This window comes from Apostichopus japonicus, chromosome 7 (assembly GCF_037975245.1).
Source record: "Apostichopus japonicus isolate 1M-3 chromosome 7, ASM3797524v1, whole genome shotgun sequence".
Taxonomy (NCBI): domain Eukaryota; kingdom Metazoa; phylum Echinodermata; class Holothuroidea; order Aspidochirotida; family Stichopodidae; genus Apostichopus; species Apostichopus japonicus.
In genome coordinates, this window is record NC_092567.1 from 15,898,888 (window position 1) to 15,924,383 (window position 25,496).

The 25,496-nt window shown below is 38.6% G+C and overlaps 2 protein-coding genes and 1 long non-coding RNA gene across 3 annotated transcripts in view; 1 reads left to right on the forward strand and 2 right to left on the reverse strand.

Annotated features, from left to right (window-relative positions):
* The first annotated feature begins 363 nt into the window (after positions 1 to 363).
* Positions 364 to 6,330, forward strand: LOC139969474 (L-gulonolactone oxidase-like). Its single transcript, XM_071974498.1, has 3 exons — positions 364 to 394; positions 989 to 1,119; positions 3,330 to 6,330. Exons 1-3 carry the CDS (start codon positions 379 to 381, stop codon positions 4,941 to 4,943), a joined length of 1,761 nt encoding a protein of 586 aa, XP_071830599.1. The 5' UTR covers positions 364 to 378; the 3' UTR covers positions 4,944 to 6,330.
* The window catches only part of LOC139969477 (uncharacterized), a 128,081-nt gene continuing 107,686 nt past the window's right edge, over positions 5,102 to 25,496 (reverse strand). Inside the window, exon 2 of the long non-coding RNA XR_011793728.1 lies at positions 5,102 to 5,668. This is a non-coding gene — a long non-coding RNA (uncharacterized lncRNA). The remainder of the gene's footprint in view (positions 5,669 to 25,496) is intronic.
* LOC139969473 (serine/threonine-protein kinase BRSK2-like) overlaps positions 8,312 to 25,496 on the reverse strand; it is a 61,670-nt gene continuing 44,485 nt past the window's right edge. Inside the window, exons 12-16 of the mRNA XM_071974496.1 lie at positions 25,264 to 25,390; positions 22,949 to 23,251; positions 20,896 to 21,022; positions 19,508 to 19,688; positions 8,312 to 17,613 (exon numbers count right to left, since the gene is read on the reverse strand). Coding sequence (XP_071830597.1) covers positions 17,351 to 17,613; positions 19,508 to 19,688; positions 20,896 to 21,022; positions 22,949 to 23,251; positions 25,264 to 25,390 — 1,001 coding nt within the window. The 3' untranslated portion in view covers positions 8,312 to 17,350. The remainder of the gene's footprint in view (positions 17,614 to 19,507; positions 19,689 to 20,895; positions 21,023 to 22,948; positions 23,252 to 25,263; positions 25,391 to 25,496) is intronic.

Below are 25,496 nucleotides of genomic sequence, written 5' to 3' on the forward strand. Positions count from 1 at the left end.
TAGAATTCTATACTGTTTGTTATTCGCAGAGATATATTCCTTTCACCATACTCAGCAGATAATCCCTTTCCCCTATATGGCCTACTATACATTGGTCGACCTCGCGAGAGGTCCTACGGGGGATAATAAGATTGTTTTTTTTTTTTTATAGAATAGACGCTTTTTTCTTGGGAAAGCTGTCTATTGTTCAGTCATGGAGTTGCTGGTAAGTCTTACGTAATCACATTGTATAGAAGCCATTAACATACACTACAACATGAAGGTATACGTTTGTTTACCAAATGCAGAGGGATCAATACGGAGAAAACGTGATTAATTTAGTACGAGCTGAGGTTATAACGTGGATTAGTGTAGTCAAGGGTTTACTAGTATACATGAATGTATACAACATCATGTGAGTAACTGATATTAAAGATGTATTTAACTTGGACGTTAAGTTTGCGACCACCATATTTGAGTTTTCAGACATACGTGTTGAATTCCCAACTCTCAAATTGCTATGGGGTTACCAGTGATTTCTATAAAGAAAGTGGCGAGGGGTGATAAAACTAATGATTAATTATACTTGTGAAAAGTACTGATATCGTCAATTGGTATCAATGTGTCATGGTCTAATAATATACGAACACGGGCTGCCCTTGATTTTTCAATCACTTGATCTCATTTCACGCCAACGTGACGTTATACACACCGAAGAGTTACACATATAGCGTTTGTCAAATGTCATTCGCCGGAGGAAAATGAGAGGTCCGACCAAACAGCATTTTGGTGTTGTAGTTTTGTCGTTTATTTTTAATGGCCTAATTAATAAAAGAAATAGTAGCGTTAATTAATTTAAAAGAACATTGATTTCAACCATTTCATATTTTTCAGTCCCGTTCAGTCTGTTTTTCTTCACACGGTTGGGCAGTGCTTGAATTTCTATAATCTTTAATCTTGAATTCCTCCCACACTACCCTCTCAAAACCATTCAACCTTGCTATTGTAGTAAAACTCCCTCTACTTGACAAATGGAATGCCACTAGAGCTGTGCGCTGTATAAAACTCAGTAGTGCATCTTCGAAAGCGTTACTTCTTGAATCAACAGTCAAGGAACCAGGACATCGAACGAATCGAAAGGTATGTCGACATTTGATTTTACAGTTCACTATATCCCTACGCTGTGAATCTGCGTTGATGGGAGTATACTTCTATATCAACTAAGCAATTCGGGTCAGGTTGATGGAAAAATTATGACCATTTTTGGAATTAAAACGTAGGCTATGAGATAAGGTTATTTTGAAAAATGCTACTTCTCTTCTTAATAAAAATACTTTCCACAATCAGCGTCCATAGCCTAGTGGTTAGGGTGTCCGCATATAAAGCGGGAGGCCCGGGTTCGAATATATATATATATATATATATATATATATATATATATATATATATATATATATATATATATATATATATATATATATATATATATATATATATATATATATATATATATATATATACATGGGCTGCGATCCGTATTTCCGAGTGGGGGGGATATGACCTTGTTGACTATCTAAGCGTAGCGCCACCATGAGTTGGCGCGAAGCGTACAAGAAAATTTTGGGATTTACAAACCCTCTAGATGGCCGGAAACGGCACTTACCGAGGTTTCCAAGCGGCATATACCCAACTTTAAAATAGGGATATCATATCCGAAATATCTCATAATCAGGATCCAAAATACTTTTTTTGTAATTTTGGGTGTTATTTTGGGAAACTTGCCCCTGTCAATCTTGTTTCAGGCGCTACGTTAGAATGTTCGAGATCTCTTTTATATTATTCGATGAAGAAAATGGCCTCATGCAGGCTATTATAGGCATATACACATGCAATACACAATTACACATAGTTACATTCCTAGGTACCGATTGCTAGGGCATCCAGGTGAAACGTGTATTAATCATTACCCTGGTAACATGAAATTCTCAGCTGTTCGAGGGAACATGTACGTGTGTAGGCCTACTATAGGGCCTATATGAATCATCGAGGTACCTGTAAATGAATCTGGGGAAACTATCACACAGTAAATACGCGCGAACGCGCGTACCATGCATGGAGGGTCATGTGATGTGTTCCAGGGCGGTACTAATATTTTACTCTCCCCTTGACGCATGATGATTTCACCCAACTAGTACGTAAATGTGTATGCGTGCTTAGAGCAGCAGACGACACCCGTTACCTAGCAATAACCGTGCCTGTAGCCTAACGTGATAGCTATATTCCGGCTGAGCAGCATTAGGCTCTGTTCCATGGAGAATTCCGTGGTTGCACTGAACTAAACTTTTCCCCACAGCACCATACGCTCACCCTTGAAATACAATTCAGACATCGACATTTCCCGCTGCAAGCCCAATGTATCTGTACTTGTTCTGTGCCAGCATGTCTAACGTTAGCATATTAGCACTATTTCGTAGGCCTGAAGTACCAGTGCCTTCTTACGCCGTTACTTCCCATGTTCGATCCGTCTTGGTGCAAATCTTTCACGAAGTCACTAACACTATTTTCGAACTGCTACAGAGAAATATCAGTTTGGTACCACCTGGAACACATCACATGACCCTCCATGCATGGTACGCGCGCCCAATTGACATGAATCCTCCAGATTAATTTAACTCGTTGATATGAATACTATGAGGGTGCATATATGTACTATATCAATACCGTGGGCGCAATAATACATTTTGTTGTTATAGACCCAATGAAGCCTACAGTCAACTATTCTTGCTTTATAAAGACGCTTTATTTGAAAAGATCGCACTGCGTTTATGGTAGGCGAGAAATGAAGCTAAAAAAGAGCCGTACATTCACGATGATGCATAAATGTAGGCATGAAAATATTATTATCCTGGCATTTGGTGGGGGGGGGGGGGTAAGGTGTATTACATCCCCTCCACCCATTTTCATGGGGGATATATCCCCCCATCCCCCCCAGGATCGCCGCCCATGTATATATATATATATATTATACATATATTATATATGTATTATATTTATAATATAGGCATATACATACATAAAAAAAATTGTGGTGGGGGAGGGGGAGTCTCAGTTTTCCAAAATGTAACACCTTTCTTTAATTGATATCATTTTGGTTTAATTTAAACTGACATTCTCGGAGTTCATACACCTTCCTTCCATTCTGGGCGATTTTCGTATATTATGCGATCCGATATCAACTACTGTTATAAATACATCAATTTATCTGTAGCATTTTCTTAAAAAAATAAACTGTATTTTCCTGTATATTGCTGTGATCGCTAAGTTTAATTATTTCATTCAACATTTAACAGATCATGGGACATAAACAAAGTAAACAAAGAAGGGAACAGAACCGGGAAGCAAACAAACAACCCGACACGAACGACCAGAATGAGAGGAACGCGGATACGACGGAACTCATCACGTTACCCGACGATGGAAGAAAACAATTGTATAACTTCCTTCTGGCCTCGGAGACACCACGACTAGGCGCCACGATTCCAGAATTGGTTAATAATGAAGATGAGCTGAAAAACGTGATCAAGTCCGCTCGTGAAGCCAAGGAAATAGTTCGTGTTGTCGGTTCTGCGCATTCGATAGGTCCTGCAATTGGTGACACAGAGAATACACCGAATGAAAGGCGTATTAGGCTCGGCGGAGAGTTGCGATCCTTCACCGTCCTGTCTGAGGAAGGTGATACAAAGACTGTGAAAGTCGGGGGAGGCTGCTACCTCGGTAAAAATCCTCTTGACAAGGATTCTACTTGGGATAACTCCGTTAATGTTCAATTAGCAAAAATCAACTGTGCTATACCGATACTTGGCGGAATCACGCAACAATCCATTGCTGGTTTTACGATGACTGGCTCAGCTGGAGGAAGTGTGGCTCATGGATTTGAGGATATCATAAAAGAAATCCATTTCATTGATGGGAAGGGTCAGTCACAGGTGGCAGAGAGGGGTACAGACCTGTTCAACGCGGTCGGAGTATCCATGGGTCTCTTTGGTGTCATAACTTACATGGTATTGGAAGTTAAAACTCCAAGTTTCAATGTAGGAGGGGTTGAAAAAACAGTCAGCGTAGCGGAATCCGTTCTGGCTGTCAATGAAAACACAGGAACTAGTAAATTACAAGACACTCTCGAGAATACTGAGTACTTCCGTCTCACGTGGTTTCCTCAGAAGTACGCGCAACGAGTCACAGAATGGTCAGGTAAAAGAAGCGAGTCAACAAAGATCGTACCCTACAAGAGTGTTATAGGGAACCATTGGGTAGCCGGAGCAGCGGCGATGGCCTTGCGAATGATGCATTGGGGTCTTACCCATGTGCCATGTGAGGACACGTATAAACTTGTCGGGGATACCCTGAAGATATTTACACATGAAAACCCTACCGAATTTAATGATATTTGGTACAAAACGATACCGATGGATGACCAAGTACCTACCGATACAATTTTCAGAACCGAATTCACCGAGCTATGGTTTCCGATGGAAGAGACAGAGAACGTCATAAATATTCTCAAGAAATTGTTCGAAGACCAGCAAGTTGCTGGCAACTACGCATGCGAGCTCTACGCTGGTAAAAGGTCTCCATTTTGGATGAGCCCAGCTTATAATCGTAATGTATTTCGTGTCGACCCTTTTTGGTTTTATCATCAAAAAGGAGACGCAAGGGAGTACTACGATCATTATTGGAAGGCTCTGATGAAGGTTGATGGAGTTCGCCTTCACTGGGGCAAATACCTTCCGTACAGCGGCGGCACCTACGGAGGCGTAGAGTATGGTGCTGCCTTTCTGAAGAATTCGTACCCCAAGATGGATGACTGGCTAGCACTGAGAGCGGAGTATGATCCTGATCAGATTTACTTGACAGAATATTGGCGAAAGCTGTTTGGCATCGAAACAATTTCTGCACAGGAGTGAGGTTTACCTTTGGCCAGTCAATTGTTGAGAGTTATCTGTACATCCGAACATGGAGGTCAAAACAGACCTCCATGATCCGAACAATTTAACATAACACGGCCTTTGTTCATTCCTGCATGCATGCTTCAAGTCCCAAATTAAGCGTAGTCATTTATTAGGATTTAATTGTGAGAAACAATTTGAAATTCAACAGAATTCGTCTTATCTTCAGATTTCCAGATGAAACCCCAATCTCAATAACTTGGTCGATTGAAATTAACGTACTTTGAATGACTAAACGTTCATCTACCCAAGGACGTGGAATCACAATATCAGGTTTTGATGTCATTTGGGCAAATGCACTTCAAAGCGTTACTTATGCTATTATAATCTGCCTGTTGTTCATCCTTGAAATCTGATACATTTGGAATGTTTGCTTATCAAAGGGCTCTTTCAAAATACATCATTATGTAGGAATGATCTTTCTTCTGTGAATAAATGAATGGTAAATTATAAGGAGGAACAAAGACTTAATTCATATGAATTGTTCCCATGACAACGTCCATTTTGTTGTTGCCAGACACGTTCACGAAATGACACGTAAATTTATTGTTCATAACTTCACAATACAACATGGTATGAAAATTGTGGTTTTCGCCTAAAGATTCAGAACGAAAAGTCAGGAAGTTTTGCTAAGCAATCGACTTCAGCCACCATAACATAGTTTGAAAACTTGAGATAATCACCTGCTGAAACGCTTGCGCTAAGTGCCAAAATGCAACCGGGAAAGATTTGGAGAAAAAAATAGCTTTATATCTTTTACAGCCTGAGAACTGTTCATGGTACAGTAGATGTATAGTCATAAAAAACCGTAGTATTGCAATTTAAACTATAGCCTAACTTTAGGTGGAATTTAAGCGTAATATGTAAATGCTAAGTATGTGAAGTATGTTGATTATTATTATTATTATTCTTCTTCTTCTTCTTCTAATTTCTAGTAATGACAACTTAAGACTTAATCTGTTTCTAGCCCAATAGTTTTTGTTTCTTCTGATTTTCAAATATGTGCCGTTAAGGTAAGCTACGTGTCTGGAAAATGTTAACTTGAGACCAAATTGTTAAATCATAATCTAGATCTAATTGTAAATATTTGTTCTTGTTGCAGTCAGTGCTTACTAGAGCCTATCATTGGGTTAACATAGGGTGACCCATGACTTCAAGTTTTTACTATGTAGCTTCGTACACCATTTTACCGAACTGCATATTATGTGCCATCATGCATGCGCAAACAAAGTTTAAAGAAACATGATAATTAAGTGGGGGTAATGTTTTCATCAAAATTTAATTTAGCTAGCCAATGGCATATATCGCCCATTGTTATCAATATATATCATGGTCAAATATATTAGACATGAGTGTTCTTGAATGTTTTATTCACTCAAAGCAAATTCAAGCTTCAGACTTTGCGGAGAGATTTTTTGTTCAGCAGTGATTATTAATCTTCTCAGAAATGTGTTTTTGTGCCTGAAAGTTGGTAGGAGAGAATTAGAATATCCAACAACTTACGGGGATTTGATATCAATTCCATAGAAATTGAATCTCTCTTTCTCTCTAGCATTATGTGGTATAAGCTTCGACTTTACAAGGATTACCTGAAACCGCTTGGGCTGCCGGGCTTCGCATCCAGGACTCCCAAAAAGGCCCTAAGACCTGTGCCTCATAGTCCTTACAAGGTCTTGGACATAAATTCCATAGACATTTCCCTTTGCATCGAAGGTCAATGCGCCGATGGATGGGGCCAGTCGAATGTGTGGGTGGGGAAGGCATGGCTTCTGTATTCCAAGTGTCGTTGTACAAATAACCAAAGTGGGTTTTACATGTGCCAGACTGCATATTTAGCTCTTCAATTTCACTGTATAGTATACGAATAATTCCTTCCCCTAAGAACAAACCCCTTCCATACCACTGTATTTAAGTACCACATATGTCCATGTATACTTGGGCTGAGGAAGCAGGAGGCTTTAAGGGTAATTTTTACAAAAGATAATATTAGTCAAGAAATATAGTCTGAACTGACAGGAAATGTCTTAGTGCTCATCATTCAGCGTTAATGTTGTGCCTAATCACCCTTCAATACGATGTAGCCCGCCCCTCCCCTCCCAGACAGTAAGAAGCTACCGGCATATGGCGTAGAACACTTGACACCTCACCATCTCTACATATGTAAGGGAATTATCTTAAGATTATCTTCACGATAGGCGACGAAAGCCAGATTGTGCCTTGGTGAAAATGATGCAACCGGGCCCATTTTTGTTTAAAGGCCATCCTTTTTTGGCTACGTAAATTATGACAATGAGGATACGTTGTTTTTTCCCCATGCCCCAATAATGACTTAGGGCCTTGCAAGGGCTGTAGCACCACCTCAATCCCTCTCTCGACACACATGCAGATTAGCTACCATATTGGTATAAAGACATACCACATTGGGCATAGGCTGTCTTCCATATGCCAACAAAAAGGTGATTAGTTCTTGCATTTTGCTCACAATTTTGGTGACTACTTGATTTGAGTGAAAATGAGTACAATTTGATATTAGGTATGTCAGAATGTGCACAAGGCTGTGCCAAGAACCAAACTAGCGGCTCGATACCTATATATGGCTATGATGAATTTGGAAGTTTACTTAAAAGCGAGAGAGTAGAGTTATATAAAACAATCTCTATGAAGGGTCTTCCTCAAGAACAATGAAGCCCACCAAATTCAATTTTTTTTCCGATACTGACTAGGGGAATAATTAACAGAAAACTAAAATAGACGGCACCCTTTACTCGTTTCTTAGACTTTTTTTTTTAGGCAAATGTACCGAGATGTTTAAGACACAGAGGTTGTATGAAATAATTTATGGCTGAAAGTTACATACACACGTGAAATATGGTATCATAGAATATTCATTGATGTTATGATGACTTCATAAATCGTTTTAGTGAGACCAGGATATACCTGCTTCCCTTTCTGCCCAAAAGTTCTTACGAAAGGGGACACAGCCCCCGGGTGAGGTCAATAAGGGGAAGGGAAAATATCTAAACTGTGATATGAAATAAAATATTTAACAAAAGGGCGCGGTTACATGATTTGGCTCAGGGCACAACATGATACTGACTTCACGGTCTGCCCTACCATTCACAACTTGACTCGCCACTTAGTACTTATTCCCATACGAAGGTTACACGATTACACGTATATCAAAAGCTCGTTGCTAGCAGATCATTCTTGCGCATTCTTTTCTACCAATCGATGAGCTCATCGATTGGTAGAAAAGAATGCGCAAGAATGACGTATTAAAAGAAGAAACAAGTTGCAAGAAAATAGGTAAAATGAACAAATACTGGTAATTTCTGGAATTATTTATTAGGTTTGGAACGATCGTTACTACTGTACAGTAGCAGCCATATTATTATATACAATTAACCCACCAATTACCAAAAACAGTTGCTTTTGGTAGTAAGAGTAGGATACAGAGAATTGAATGGAACAGGACGAGTTTATCAACAACAAAGATTTCACACCAAGTTTTGAAGTTAAAAGATCAGTGTGTGTGTGTGTGTGTGTGAAACAAAATATGAGGAATATTTTACACTTAAAACATGCAGGGGTAGATGCACAAATGAGTTAGTTTGTAACGTAGATAAAAAAAAACAGTGACCCTTTCTCTTAAAGCAGTACCCTCTTAAGTCTGTTGTTTGGTTTAAATCACGACACTGTCAGAGATAGACTATAGCTTGAACAGTTCGATTGTATGATTCCAGCGACGCCCTTAAACACTTATCAGCACTGTTATAATTTGAACTTACAGTACTGTAACACTAAATTAATAATCACTGTGAATCTGTAACAATTGATGAGCATGTTACTATGGGACCATTATTACAATCACCATTGATTATGTCTAGCAAATAATCAACAACAACAACAACCCTGGCGCATGTGTTTTGTTATAAGTATAGTCTTTTTGTTATATCGTAATATGTTATACTCAAAGTGATAACTCAAACGTTTAAGTAAAATGCCAGAAATTATTAACCAACAAAAACAGATGCTTCGATGGATAATAATATCTGTTTCCAAAAAAGTTCAGTTTTTGTTATCAATTAAGCAATTCGTATAAGTTAATTATGCACTTGGTCCTGGAATGCTAGACTAGTGCTGGAGCCAATACACCACACAATCTGTGTCCAAAATACGTGCTACTTTTCAACAATAGGAATCGGTCCTTACACTCTCACTGCTACATGGTATTTACGGTAGTCGTAAATCATTTCCTGTAGGCTAATAGTACAAACCAGTGTCTGGTTTCTTTGAAACACATCCTTCTATATCTATATCAGTTCAGGAAGTCCGATTGTTACCATTCATAGTAAAGGGTAACCTAACAAACATCCTACAGTGACAATTGCTTTCTAAGTACATTGGAGATAACGCGGCTTTTTCGAAGTTCACCAAGCGTAACATGTATAAAGATAAGTTATAGATAACAAGAGGGTATAAGTTAAGGGAACGTACAAAATACTATTAATGGTATCGTATACCATCCAATATTGCCTATATGGTGGTACACAAGTGCAAACTTATTTATATGATGCCAAAGAACAGAATTTCGCTTTAGCCCTGATCATAAAGTAAATGATCGCAGTAATGTGTCTGATAGCTACATTGACAACAAGTGTTCATATCAGGAACCTTAATTTTAAAGGGCTCAAATCTGCACAAAGCTTGAAATAAAGTCCTATAGTATAAGTTAAAACCGAGCAGTGTACATTCAAGTTGTCACCATCAATATTCTGTACACGGATAAAATAACGTTAACAGTTCTGTAACAGCGAATTATGTCTTCCATAATAACAGCGCTGCCATTTGCTAGTAACATCAAAATCAACCCACGTGGACTAACAGTAGAACAAAAAACAACAACAATTGATTGTTTAGGCCTTGCGGTGTAAAAACTAAACCTTTTTATTATTGTTCGAAGCAAGGAACACTGCCTCTCACCTTGCCTCTCACAAATGCGCCTTGTTTTAAGCAGAATTACAGTAGCTAAGGTTACCAAACTTTCCAAGCAGAAGAAGGGGGGGGGGGAGGGTTGGATCCTGAATCCGCATCTAGTTGTTAACAACGAATGGACATAGTGACGTGAATGGTACCTTCATTAATGTGCTTAAATTCACACTTTCTTTTTTGGTGTAAATATTGCACCTAACAGTAAACTTAAGATTCTGAATCTAACTTGAGCCGCCAAATACACCAGTGTATTATAAATAAGACTTTAATGTACAAATAAGTTATATATCTATATAATATATAAAACGTACAACAAAATCATGAATGAATTTATAATTTGAATAGAAAAAAAAAGAAAAAAAGAAAGAAAAAAAGTGAGAATTATTCAATGAGAATTGCACAAGTTTAGATACATTGTAGTTTTAGTAATGAGAAGAATTAGGACAAAATTACAGTTGTTGTTCCCTAACTAAAACAGGCTCTTAACTGATTATCAATCAAAACAATCAAACTATAGTTGTTGTTCCCTACCTAAGACAGGCTCTTAACTGATTATCAATCAAAACCATCAAAATGAAACTAAAATAAAAATATAAATAGGAAATATTATGTATATTGCCTTAAAGTTCAGTAAGATAAATAACTGTAACTGCACAGTGATAGTTTGACTAAATATCAGGAAATCCTACCTAAAGATTTGAATTGAAACAAAAATTTACATGACACCAGGATGCCCACACATACCCCTTATTCCTGCTACTGAGATATGGTGTGCCTAAGTGGGCTTGGGCCCTGCTTTGACCAATTTGGTGGGTTTCATGTGGAACACAAAGTACTTTAGTTTGAATAACACATAACAGATCGCCAATAGTATTTCATTCCTTGACAATCAATTATGTGATGGCATTTCATTAGTTTTTTTTCAATTGCCGCAAGTGATGTTCGTAACAACGTCAGCCGTGACTCTAATTTTGATATAACACTAGACCAATGATTCTGTCGTCAGAATGTGGTAGGCTTAGGTTTCATCTTTGTGCTTCATTTAAACAAAACAGAAAACCCGCATCTTTGAAAAACATTAAACATCCAATTACAACACTAATTCATGGAAGTAACGATATCTTTCTGTTCAATTTATGTGATGATCATGCAGAGAAAGAAACACTGTTAATGCAGCCAACATACGATTTAAATGTTGTATACATATGAAAAGAAACATGGGGTTTTAGTGCAATGACCTGGTGAATGAAAACCTTTACTAGATGGAAAGTTATAAGTCACCATCAGCAAATAAAAAGTGTCGACGACATTGTCGATACTAAAATTTTGGCAGCTTTGCTGCACAATTGTTTATATGGTCAGATCATGTACCATCCGTTAATGGCCCCATAACACTGCCCTCAAGTATACTACCAACACAGAATGGGCCTAATTTGATTCATCTTCTGCTGTGTATGTATCCAAGCAGCTCTGATGGATTATAAGATTTTAACGGCTACATAATGTCAAAGAACAAGTTGGAGTGTCTCAGCCGTTAGGGATGAAAGTACATTTCAATGTGTGTGTGTGTTTGTTTAGCAATTTCTAGCAGGCTAAGATTTAGGAACAACCCCGACGACCTTGAGTATGAACAGCCCATGAGAGATGGAACCATCAATAAACAACGGAGGAAGACATCACAGGAAGTACTTCGTGAAAACATCTGCTACAGAGCTTAAAAATATTCACCTCATCTTGTGCTAATAATGAAAGTATTCTATTAGACAGCCGATACCATAGACGATTAAACTAGGTCCACAGGGGCCTATGATTCAATTACGCTGTTCTTGAACTAAAAAAACTAAAACCATTTGAGGCGATCATCACAGTTTCCAAATTCGCCCAAACAAAATGGGTGAAATGCTTTCAAAAGCCCTTTCCTGGTGATTCAGACCCGGCATTGAAAAAATTCCTAGATAATGTGGTAGGTTTCCACAAAAAGCCTCAATATTTAGCTCTGAGAGATTGATTTTTTTTTGGGGGGGGGAGGGTGATTGTTGAATACTGAATATGTACAACCATTTTTGTTGTGTGGGGGGGGGGAAGGGGGTACCTTAAGCATATTTAAGAACAAGCATTAAAGAATTTTCTTGCTCAAAAATAGAATATGGCTAAAAACTCTCTCCATTATAGAATCAATCGATCAAACCTTTCTGTTTTGTTACATATTACCGTTTCTTCAACTTCAGAAGAAATGATCTCGACCAACAAAACCTTGTATCACGCAAGCAATCTCCATGGCGTTGCTTATAGAATATTTGGCACTAAAACGTATACAGAAACAGACACAAACACCACCACCACAACGTGTACTGAAAAAATCTACGGGAATAGCCTTGTATTAATCCAAACAAAATTTGATCTTTGCAATTTTTAGTGCTAGTCGTTCGATAACATCCTCAGGGCAAACAATCCTTCACACATATATCTCTTTAAGGTGTTCTGCAAAGCGAAACAATCAGGCGCTCTCCAGCCATACCCCAAAATCAACAGAGCATGCTGTCATATGCTTTTCAAGAAAAAGTCGCCCAGGAAAGAACCTGGGCACGAAAACCAAACTACCGAACGACTGATCCGCTCTCAACCCCAGTCCCCTTGCATCAGGACTGTGACTGTGTGATCATCGTCAGGTGTGCTTCACCATTCCCCTCGAAAGGGAACAGAAACTACACATGATCTTAGCCAAAAGGCTGTCATATCACTGCTAGTTTGCAAGTCGCACATCTGGTATGTTCCCAGCTGGTGAGCGTTTTCAACCAAATCGTATTTCTTTAATTCAGAGATTGTCAAACAGTACAAATAATGCACACTAGGATCCAGAGCTAGGGGTATTGGTCAGGGGGGGGGCGAGAATGGTCTGTAGGGGCGCTTTCGACACTATCTAAGCGGAGCGCCACCACAGGTTGGCGCGGAGCGTACGAACATTTTTTGAGTAATGATACTCCCTAGATCGCCGGAAATGACCCTTTCTGGGCCTTGCTAATTTGCAGATAAACGAAAAATAAATAGCCATTAAGAGCATTTTGTCAGAAAATTACACCAACAAAATGTGACAAATGTCAATAGGTAGATGAGAGCGCAATAAAAAGTCAATAATCGCGAATAAGTAAAAAGAGATAAAAAGCTGTAAAGGGTGCCAGCAGTCCATTTGAGTCCGTCAGGGGGGGGGGGGCATCCACCCCCCTGACTGTGCAGTACTTATCACGAATGGTGTTTACTATTGTTATATCATTGTTCCTGATCAAATCCATCCACTTTATTTTATACTTAAAAAAACTGCATTCTTGCTATAATCGGCTTGCCTTGAACCGGAGTACGGCATTGCTCTTACAAGTTCCATATTAAACCTTGTGACCCTATCAATTAGCACATTCAAAATAACTGTCCATATTATTGAGAGCACACTCAATTTTCATGTTCTATCTTGGAGTGAAATGTCATCAGCTATGTGCAGAAAAACGCAATTTGGTTAACATTATTGACAGCTGCATGAAAGAAACATAATGTCCCATCACAAAAATATAATTAGATTAGCTTGTTTCATACTATCTGCCAATTGTTTAAGGTTCATGTGTCGTTTACAGGCAAGTGTAAAATCCTTCGAGTGAAGGGCTTATGAAATGTATTTGCACATTAATCATAGGCCTACTATGCAGCCTTGAAAACTAAAAAGAGGTGCTGATGTCCTAATATGCATTATGTTTACTGTTACAAATGTAAACTGTTTAAAATTATAACAAGCTTCTTTGGTCAGAAGGTAAACTGTCGAAGAAACAAACTTTTTCCACATTTTACAAGTAACGAATCATTCTCAAATGGTCCTTGTAACCTTCAATTATCCAAGCCTAAAATAAACCATAAAGTTTCTTTTTAAAACTACAATTTGGATAGCCTACCATTATCATACAGCTTATACTGTACTTCTAGCGTATCAAGGAAAAAACACCATTGTGTACAAAATTTGCTTTTAAGGGCCTAGGAAAAATGCAGTCTATACAATTTCTTGAATAAGCCAGTTTACTTTCATTGTCTAGATACAAAACAGTCTGAGAAAAGCAATTCTTTGGGGGGCTACAAGCCAACTAATAATTGGTTTCAGGACATACAAATACTGCTTAATAAGCATTGCTTGGAGGTGATAAACCAGACTACGAGAGCTGTACTGGCAGGCACAGTAGCCATCACAAACAGTATCCGTTCATGCATGAATTACAAAATAAAATAAAACTGTTAGCAAACTGCTTATCCACAGAGAGCCTGTGTAAGAGAATGTGTAAAAGTAAGTTGGCTTGACGTTTCGATCCAAGCAGGATCTTCTTCAGAGGCTAAAAAAAAAAAAAAAAAAATACCCTCTGAAGAAGATCCTGCTTGGATCGAAAACGTCAGGCCATGTTACTTTTAAACATGCGTTAATTGATCATTCAGAGAGAGAGAGATCTGAAAGCTCCAGCATGATACCAACCCGCCAATCGTGACTTTAATAAAAACCATCTCTGAAAATTGGAAATATCTTTCTGGCAAAGAGCTTATTCCTGCCAAAACTGAACTTTAATGAAGCCAGATACCAGTTCATGATAGTCATGACTCACAGAAAAATGAGAACGTTCATTTAAGAGCAAATTGTGTTTTGTTATAGTTTCCTAACTGCGTGGTACACTAACTTCATACTGGGATACATGCCTATGGTCTTTTTTCATTCGGTTAAATTTTGTCTGAACAATTTTCCACCATCTTGTTACTCCTAATAGGTTAAAAAAAATATATATAAAGAGAAAGGAAAAAAGATTCCTGACAGAGTAGATGAAATAAACAAAGTTGTTAATTTTAATACCAATGGCAACTATAGACTTACGCACTTAGTGGTGATCAAAATTCGTTTAAAGGAATCGACGACACACCAAATGAAAATACTGTATGACATAGATGCAAAGACTATATTAACGAGATTTGTACTTACTGGTATTGAAAATGATGCTGGAAATAACAGGCACCCTAGCTGAAAAAAAACAACACGCACCGGCTCCGGTGAGAATAATTCTCATTAAACGTGAGATGTGGAAACACAGGCAAAGATGGAAAAAAGGGGAATTTACACAATAGTTGCACTGAAATGATGCTGGGTATATCCGGCACCTGTAACAATACACACCGGAACGAGTGAGAACTGATATCATTAATGTGAGATTTGGAAAGAGAGGTTAAAGATCATGACTAATGGAATCTGCACACCGGAATGGGTGAGAAATGCTTTCATTTTAATGAAGTGATGGGAAATGCATGGTTTTGGGCTATACCTATAGCAAGGTACATAGTACTGTAATTCATGTTCATTTTGAAATGAAATTTAAAACTTAAAAAATAGTGGGAATGTGAGTAATGATTATACATTGACCAAAAATATGACTTGAGGTCAAAACAGAATACCTTGGTACTTGAAAAAAAAAAAAAAAATGAAAAAATCAGAATACAAAATAATCTACCAGATAAAACTGGCTTGCACAACAATAACCTTTAAATGTATAGCATTCCTATATCTGGTAAACAGGTCCCTCACAACCAGAAAACACAGCCCAACTAATAAATAATACCTTAAAATGGATTTATAAATACCACACGGTAAAAAACTGAAGGTTTAAAAGATTCTTTGTTTTCAATGACCTTAACTTTGGGCAGATCTTGCATAAACCTTTGGCAGTTGTCACAATCTTTATCAATTTTTACAATGCCAAGTAATCAACGTTTTTAGGAATGCTCCGTTAAACAGCTGTGGGTTCCACGAAAAAAAAACCCATAGAAATTGTTGTTTGTAACGTTGCAGTTGAATGAATACGGTTTTGAAACAAAGTGTTCCTTTCACAGGAAAGGTACAACTGTTGTAACAATGACCCTATACAGACAAAACAGAACAGCCAGACAAATAATCATAAAATATTGCTTATAACTGATCTCGCCAGTCTTTAGTTGGTAATTGAAAGTATCTTGTGTCAACTACCTCATCAAAAGTACTAGGTTAGTTCAACTTGGAGTCATTGGTTAGTAAACCATACCTTATATGGAGATGTCAGTATTATCCTGTATTGACTGTATTATCTGTATTATCCTGTATTGTCTGTATTGACTGTACTGTCTGTATTGACTGTATTGTCTGTATTGTCTGTATTGTCTGTATTGATTGTCTGTATTGACTGTATTATCCTGTTTATGACAGTATTATCCAGTATTAGGCGGAGTGTATAGCCTAGTGGTTAACGCCGGCGTCTCCCAGTCATGAGATCCCCGGTTCGATTCCCCGCCGACAGCAATGTGTGTCGTCTGGCAAGGGTGTTGTTCAATAACAACTTCCTGACATGGACGTTAAATGGATGTGTGCCGAGAGATTGGCTTCGGTCAGCTTGCGAGTCTACAAGCCTCCATGGCTTCTTTCGCGAGTTCCTGCTTGCGGGAAGATCACATATACATACATACATACATCCTAAGAAAAAAAACCAATTTTTTTAGTTGTATTGAACTTCTATTTAACTTATATAATCATTGAAGGGGGAGGTAGGGGGGAGTGTGGGCAATAGTTGTGGGGTGATGCTAGAAATGATCCCGGTGTGGTGATGTCACTTAACAGTTAACAAAGATTCAGTACTAGCAGGTCAAAACAGGAGTGATTTCACAGAGCTGAATGAATGTGTCTACATATGAACTCTTTAATACTGATCTTACAAGAGATCAAAACTGATGAAATGAGAGGTATTTCACATGAATGTAAACTTTCTAGAGCTAAATGTGTCTAGTAGCATTGGTGTTCAGTAAATGCATTCAAGCTAAGGGGGCCATATCAGCTGTACTGAGACTTAGAGGTATTAAATCCCTGCCGATTTACTCTGGATGAAACTTGTTCGATAGCGCACACTTGGCATATTCTATCGAAAATATTTTTGTCTGACCAAAGCATATATTGCACAATCAACTACTAAGGAAACCAAAGGGCGGGGGGGAGGGGGGTGGGAAGTTTGTGGGAGGTAAGGGGCATACAGCTTGCATAGTGTTCGACCAAACTGATTATAAAACACTCTGGATTAACCAAAATGAGTAGAGAAAGGAAAGGTATCAGATTGCACTTAATAGAATTTTGAGAGGTATGGACTAGGAGCGATACACAGGTTCACCGGCTCCTGACAAAAGTCTTCACTGCCACTCAAAGAGAAATACAACTGCCACTTAAAATGCCGACACAACTAGCTGACTTCACATATGCCACGACGAGGGGATGACACAGGAGAATAGAGAGGGGCTCACCACCTGCCCGCCTGTATGAACAATGACAACAGGATGGGAAAAAGTATTCAGGGCGTGCCCGCGTCTTCTTCTTCGCATTTCGTGGGAACTAATTCGTCCTTTGACGACGACCGACCTTGTATGAAAACTTCGTCGCCATCCTCCTCTCCGAAGACCTCCACGGACATGTGAGGCGGGTACTCCGCACTGACCGACGAAGAACTGGTCGACGAGGAGTGAATGTGACTGTCCGAAGTAGAAGTCTGCCCTCGTTGTGACGTCATGTGACATAAAACGAGATCCCCAACTTTACGAAACCGCTTGGAAGGACCTGGAAAAATGGGAAAGAATGACAAGAGTGCAAGTTATTAAAAAAAAAAAAAGAAAAAAGAAAAGGCTATTGCATTGTGGAAAGCAAGGAAACAAAAAGGGATAACAAGAAAAGAGTAGTCCCAACTGAATTTGCGCTAACTAGATTCTCCAAAGAAGGGCCACTGCGACAGTAATGTTCAGTTTGGACCTTGAAGCATTATTACCTCTCTGGGGGGAAAAACAAACAGGATCCTGACACACCTTCTTTTTTTTCCCAGTATAAATTTACAGAGAAATTTATAAATAGGATAAAAATATAACAATATACAGAACATTTAAAATACAGGTTAATATATAAAAAAGTTTATGAGATTAAGATAATAACGAATGATAAAAAACGTTACAAAAGTTATCAAAATTATCAAAAAGCTACAACAAAGGATCTGAGAAGCTGTCTTTACCAGTTTACAAAAAGGGGCTGCTCTGTAAATAAAACAAATTCTTACAGAGTAAAAATTGTAAAACATTATCAAAAAGCTACAATAAAGGATCCTTGTGCTCTCAGATATGTGAACAAGATTATCGTATACACAGCCCCCCAAATCAAATTGGGCTCCTACGCCTATATACAGTTTTTACCTCACAAGAACTGTGCAGAAATGCAAACTGATACAAGTTATTCTTTCCTGACTCCCTATGCTATAGTGTTTTTTTTTATCCAGCATATTCGATCCTTGTTTTGGGGAAGGAAGGTTAAAAAAAAAACTTTTCTCTTTTCATTTTATCTCAGGGTACAGAATGCCAGATTTGGTTCCACCCCGTCTGTTTTCTTCCTAAATGTGATGTCTCGATGCTTCATTTGCATATTAAATGTGTAAAAGTAAGTTGGCCTGAAGTTTTGATCCTAGCAGGATCTTCTTCAAAGGCTAAATGACAAGTAACAGTAACAGATGGGACAAAAACACACACAGAATACGAACAGGGTAATGAGCATGGTGAACACAAAGAGATGGATGTAAGGGGATTAGTAGACAAGGGATAGAGAGAAGAAAGAAAGAAACCAACAGGGGAAGAAGAGAGGTAGGAGATAAACAGTGGAGGGACAAAGAGAGGATAAGGGAAGGGGGTAGGGAATAAACTGGAAAAGGACAAAGACAGAAAGGTGTGGAAAAAAAGGGTGGAAGAGAGCTATGAGAAGAAGAGTGATAGGGGGGGGACAAGGGGGGACAAGAAAAGTTAGTCATGTCCTTCCTGAATGTTGAGCCCATGAGGTTGAATGGTGAGAAGGCGTTGCATCCACAGCCTCTCTCTGCTGATTCGTACTAGGTCAGGACGGCTACCTAAGGATTCAATCCCCTGTAGGGACATGTTGTTAATGGTATGGTTGGGAAGGTTAAAGTGTTCTCCCACTGATGTCTCAGTCTTCATATTAAATGCAAATCATATCTTTAATACATTTTGTGTTTTTATTGTAGGAGTGGAAGAAGCGACTAAATTTCTATACACAGCTAACATATTTAAGGTTTTCATTTTCGTTGGATCGTAGCTTTTGCGATATTCTGACTAAAGCCAGGACTTTCTAAACCCTAATCATATTTAAACACTCATCAATCTAAGAAAGAGATCCCTGTGGTTGCAACTAGTTGGCTGCCCCCAATTGATGGGTAATTAACCATCTCAATCTTTTTTTGTCTTTCACAAATGTTTGCTTTCATGTGCATTTAGTTTGGAACATGTTTCATCATTACCTGGGAAAGATATCAAAGAACTAAAATAAACGATGTTTTCAGATACCCGTTTTTGTTCCTTTCACGCTCTTGTGTGGTACAACAAATTCAATGCCAAATGGCAAAATCAACTTCAAACTGACAGATTTTCCAGCTAAATTGCAGCTGTTATTAGTGAAACCTCACCTGTTAATATACTGAAATGCAGCGCAAATCCCTGTGACCTCCTATTACCATCAAGTTTACCGGTGTTGAGGATCTCAATCTGGAACCTAATGGGTTTAATAAATACCGCACTGCTCCCTCCACGTCTGTAGTCTACCCGAAATATTGCAGGTGGGTGGACTGAATATACCATATCTGATATCTAAAGGGTGAAGAAAAAAAAAAGAAAAAAAAAAGAAAGTTGAATGTGTATGTATGTATTTTAGATCCTCCTGCAAGCAGGAACTCGCGAAGAAGCCATCATTGGCTTATCAATAATATTTAATAATATTTGCTTTTTATATAGCGCTTTATACCAGCGATAGGTCTCAAGTTCTCTCAACGCGCTTTACAGACATTATATTACCCCTGGTCAATGATAACCTGTCCCAGAGACAATCCTTCCAGTCGGCAGCAGTTATATACTGCGCCCAATGACAAGTTACCTCACAGGTACCCATTTAACCCCTGGGTGGAGAGAGGCAAGTGAGATAAAGCATCTTGCCCAAGGACGCAACGTAATGAACTAGGCAGGAATCGAACCAGCAATCCTTGGATCACAAGTCCGATGCCTTAGCCAATTGGCCACCAAGCTCTCACAAAGCCGCAAGCTGACCGAAGTCAGTCTCTTAGATTCATATTTAACGTCCATGATTATGAATTATCAATTGTCAACAACTCTGTAACTGGACGACATACATTAATCTTGGAGTGACTCGAACTCGGGACCTTATGATTGAAATTAAAGAGCCAGTGTTAACCACTGAGCAAACACTCCACAATGAAATAAGAAATGAAATAAGAAATAAGTCAAGCAGAGGAGAGGGGGGATGGGGGGAATTAGGTATATTGTATTTATGGACATAATTCTTTCACATTTAATTACAAATTCAAATTTTGACCTCTTTAATGGCATGCCTTGTTTGGTCAGCAGTGTGTACAAATACAAAAAAGCACCTAGCTATTGTAGCTGATGTTCACAAAACAAGACCATTGCCAAGAAACATCAATATGCTAGACTTTTTTTTCCTCTGGTTCATAATATTTCTTATTCTGATGACATAAATACATAATTTCACACTACCCAAACTTCACAAAACCATATTGGTATATAACTATCAAATTATCCTCATCTTGGAAGATCCGGTGAGACTTCGAGAGTCCAACGCTTCCAATGATAATTATAATAACGTTATGGCCGGTATCTTTGTCACAAACTGGACATCAATTGCACACTATCGTTCACAACCATCGAAATGATGTAAACTGTAACAATTGCTCCATTTCCATCACCTCAGAAATTTATCCAGATTTTTGCATTTATTTTACTAAAAGATTTCTATAATTGAGGAAGTTATGAAGAAACTTACAGAGAGGAGAGCCTGTGTGAGATCTGCTTTTATAGCAGCCAGACATGGTCCTGGGACAGGAATTGTGAAGGCCTCTTCATTACGATCCGATCCCAGCAAACTACTGAACCACGATCTTCTTGTTAATCTGAAGAAAAAAAAAAACGGGATCAAGGTGTAAATAGGCAACTTTTCACATACCTCATCATGCATCAAGTTAAGATGAGATGAGATAAACTTGATTAAATCCCCAAAACAGGTAAATGCATGCTCCCATCTGAGTTGGTTTTTCATAAGGACAAAGAAGCATAGTAATTCGTATTTTCTTCAAATGAGCTGCGAAAAAATGAAAAAGTTTATCCTTGACCGTCGGGTATCGAAGTCGTAACCTGCGCCATCACAACAGGTGTCGATATATACATTGAATGTGTCAGTGCTCACGCCATACCAGCGGCTATACACGTCCGCTTCGCGAGCTACATGACTCATCGTTCCAAACAATGAATTTCCCTGTTCTGGCTGTGCTGCAGCCGTGTTTTTATTTCCTAGGAAGTAAGACGAATATTCAGAAAATCACTAGGGTGCAGTCCAATCAAATTCCTGAAAAGTAGGCCACCCCTACTCTCCAGAGAACACTATTTCTGGACCTTTATCATGATTCTGACATCAGAATATGAAAGAACGCGCTTTATTTTTTCTGGACCGATGAGTAATATCGTTGTTAAAATCATTACCTCAAAAATAGCAATTTCTGGAGATATCTTCAGATCGAATTTAGCATCAAATGTGGCACCATTTTGCATCTAGCCCATCCTCTGTATGCAAAAATTTTCCAAACCCCTCCCCCAGGACTGCGATCCGTATCCACCTAAGTGCCCCTCATCAAATGCTGGTGCCCCCCCTGTGCCCCCCCAGACTGAAAAGTCTGGTGACGCCACTGTTTTTACTCGTAGGGATGAGTAACATCAGCGATGAATTAGAGCGAAGTGAGCAATGTGGATGATGGTCAGAGCTGAAACAAGTTGGTGAGGTAGCTTCCTCCTACATGTGCATACATTTGAACACCATCAGAAATAGTTTGTAGTTGATTTGTTCACATATCGGGAGCCAGTGGAGTTCAATGGATGGTTTCATTGAGGGAATCATCCTTACTGCCATCCAGAAATAGGGATGTCATCAGCTTGTTATAAAATATTAACTTTCTGATTCTTAATTGAAATACCTGATAATAATATTCAATACTTTCAGTGCTAATACTTCAGCTGCCAAAACTAAGGGAGAAGGACTCGACGGACAGCCCTTCCTTTACTTTGCGATGAAAGGAGGGGTGGGTGGGGGGCAGCAGATTGTGCAATTTTGCAAATTCAAATTTTACTATAATTGTGAAAACCGGTAACCCACTTTTTTAGTCTGACCCCGAATTTGATATGCATAGATAAGAGTCCTGTTTATAAAATTCCACTCCAGCTTGTCGAAACCTTTCTCGAAAATCAATCAGGAAGAGTTAAACCTGTATAGCATGATCCGTAGAATAATTATTCAAGTCTTAACCAAACCTAATATTTCTTCAAATAAATCTATCTTTGAGGAAACCCGCTTGCTGATGCAAATTGAGGGACACTTATGTTCTTTCATGAATTGAGTGCTGGGGGGGGGGTGGGGGCGGGGGGGTGGGGGTGGTGCCCTCTCCCGGTCCCCAAGATTTGACTCTCCTTGTCATGTTCATAAGAGAACTATGGAAGATTTGGCATTAAACTTTACGACCACGATGCTACCCCTTTACAATCAGCCAATATTGTATGAACTAGGACAGGTTCAAAGGTTCACGAGTGATTTTGCATCGAATAGACAAATATGCAATATCGCAAGTGTGCTTATAAATTTAACTGGGGAGCGATTTTTCTGATATCTAAAAATAAAGATATATTTGATCATTGTTTTAATCCTTACCTTTGTTTATAATACTTAGACAAGTTTTTCCATTTTCATTTGTTCATTACCAAATTACTTCAAACACTCGCGACGCAAGAAACAAAACAGCGCTGACCTTCGACCCCCGAGGTTATATACTTACTCTGGTGAGCTTTCCGGAGTGAGAGAGACATCGTCTTGTTCCACGCTTAACATTTTTCTTCGATGGAACCTCGGCGATCCTAGAATACTATTTTTCAAACTATTTAATCTCACCCTCCAGGGCACTGGCTGTACATTCTGAGGGTTGTTAATGTTATTACTGCCGGATGTGAGGATGCCCGTATGGCCACCTGATGTTAATATTCCCGTATGGCTCATAGGGCCCGATTCTGAATGCTGCCTGAAGAAGTCACGAGGGCTGTGTTGGGGTGACGAGGCAGGGCTGCTCGATAAGCTGCGACTTCTGTTATGGAGAAAGAGAAACGTCACAAAAGAGCTTTCAAAATAGCCTATTTTAATACAATTTAATTTTTTAATTTTTAAGTAGCAAAGAATACATTCAGTTGGATCTGGGTTAGGTGTGAACTTAAAAACGATAAATATGATAGCTGACCCCCCAAATTTTTTTTTTAAGCATACAACAGGTTGAACAATGACTGTGAGTCACATCCCTATCATGGTATTAATAAAAGCTAGCAGTATTGTTTTCAATCGAACTGTTAACTTACCCTCATCTTTCTTAGACATATCATATTTGCAGATAATTGACTATCACCAGTTTCATTATGTTTTCAAATCCAAAGGTGAGTTGGATATGTAGTAGTGAAATGGGTGCAATAAGTAGGGTGGGGGGGGGGGCAGGGGGGTGAGTGGAGATGTTTCAAAATTTTGCAGTTTCTTTGCACTGCAATTTGTTGCAATTATCTATGATAGCCAAATTGATTACAAATTCAAAGAATCTTAGGAAGAATTCAGACAATGCATCCCCCCAGGGATGAGACTGAGCCGGGGAAAAAAAATCTGAAATTTATCGATCGCCGTCCTGGAGGAGGGGTTTAAGGGGAGGGGGTGTCCCCCTCCCCTTTAGAAATTTTTTTGTCAGGTAAGGAGGGCTTAGATGCAAAATGGTGGACTCTAGATGGAATCTATCACATCACGTAACTCGCCAAAAAAGTGTGGAATTTCTGCTTGTATAATTTATCCATTAGCTTTTTTGAACCAAAAAAAAGGCTTTTTTGCTTGCTTTGTGCTACTTGATTCCACCACTGGTCAAATTCGGTGTTCCTTCCCTTCACAGTCCAGCATGTTCGGCAAAAAAAAAAGAAAAAAAAAATTAAAAAAATAATAAAAAATAATAAAAAACGCGAAATTACGAGAAAAAACGCGAAAATGAAAAAAAAAAAAAATCGGAAATCCGCGTTTCCTCGGAAGAGTCTCATGCCTGATCCCCCCCCCACCCAAAAAAAACCCCCCAATCTATCCTTGCTATAAAAATATCTTTTAGATCGAGATATGAAGAAGCATACAGGAGAATGGAGTCAAAACATCATGCAAATGAATATGCAAATGAAAATTATTCAAATTGCACAGAGCATGATGAAAGTCATGTTACAATTTGCCTGCGATAAACTTGAAGTCCAGACACTACGTTAGGAAGTCATGTGGGGGATGGGGGGAGGTAGGGGGGGTGGGGGTCTGGGGAGATATACTACACAGCATTCACATGTACAATATACTACAGTTCATAGTCTCTCTCTCTCTCTGTTTGAGAAAATGCCAAAGTGCTTCTCAAAGAAATTACCCTACCAATGCCAATAAATGCTGCAATGAAGATTGGCTCGTACTATTCACTCGACTCAAATTTCAAATTGTAGAATTTCTCTGTTCTTTGTATAAAGTTCATTAAATGGTCGAGTTTTAAGAATTTTTAAAACAACTGATTAAGAGTTTAGCATTCTGGCCTGCACCGAGGAGCCGACACATGATGATCAAAATTCGGCTTCTATTTTGGGAACATTGAAAAGATTTTAGCACATTTTGAAGGTGAATATATTGAAAAAAATGGAAAATAAATAGCAGAAATATTTACTGGCACTTTAATCTATCCCCTTTCTCTTGCATTGTGACACAGCGTGAGGTGAAACACAGATGCAAACGTTAAATAAGTAAATCTATACGACCCGCTTAAAAATATCACTAATAAATGCAGGACATCTAGACTAAATAGACCACCGGCATAGTAGTCACTCTCACTGAACTGGCATTCAACCTTACAGTAGATATGAATCTGAACAAATTTGAATAATTATGCATTATTCCACAGAGAGAAAGAAACACAAAAAGACTCTTTCTCTCAACGAGACTGTTGTATAAAAAATTATATATAAAAAAATTTATATATAAAAAAATTCATATATAAAATTTTTTTATATATAAAAAAAATTTATATACAAAAAAAAATTAATGAAAAAGTACCCTGAGTTTGAATAAATAGGGATAGCTCTCCTGGCAGGAGACAGAGAGCTCTCGCGATGAAGGTCCAGGGACTTGCGCTCGGACCGCCTCCGATGGAATGAGTCCACTCTCTTACGAGGTGGGTCCACTACAGAACAGAGGAGATGAAATGAAACAGATGAGATGGATGCAAACGGAATTTAAATACCTTACTACTAAGAACTGATAAAAGAGGTCGACATTAGGAATTTAAA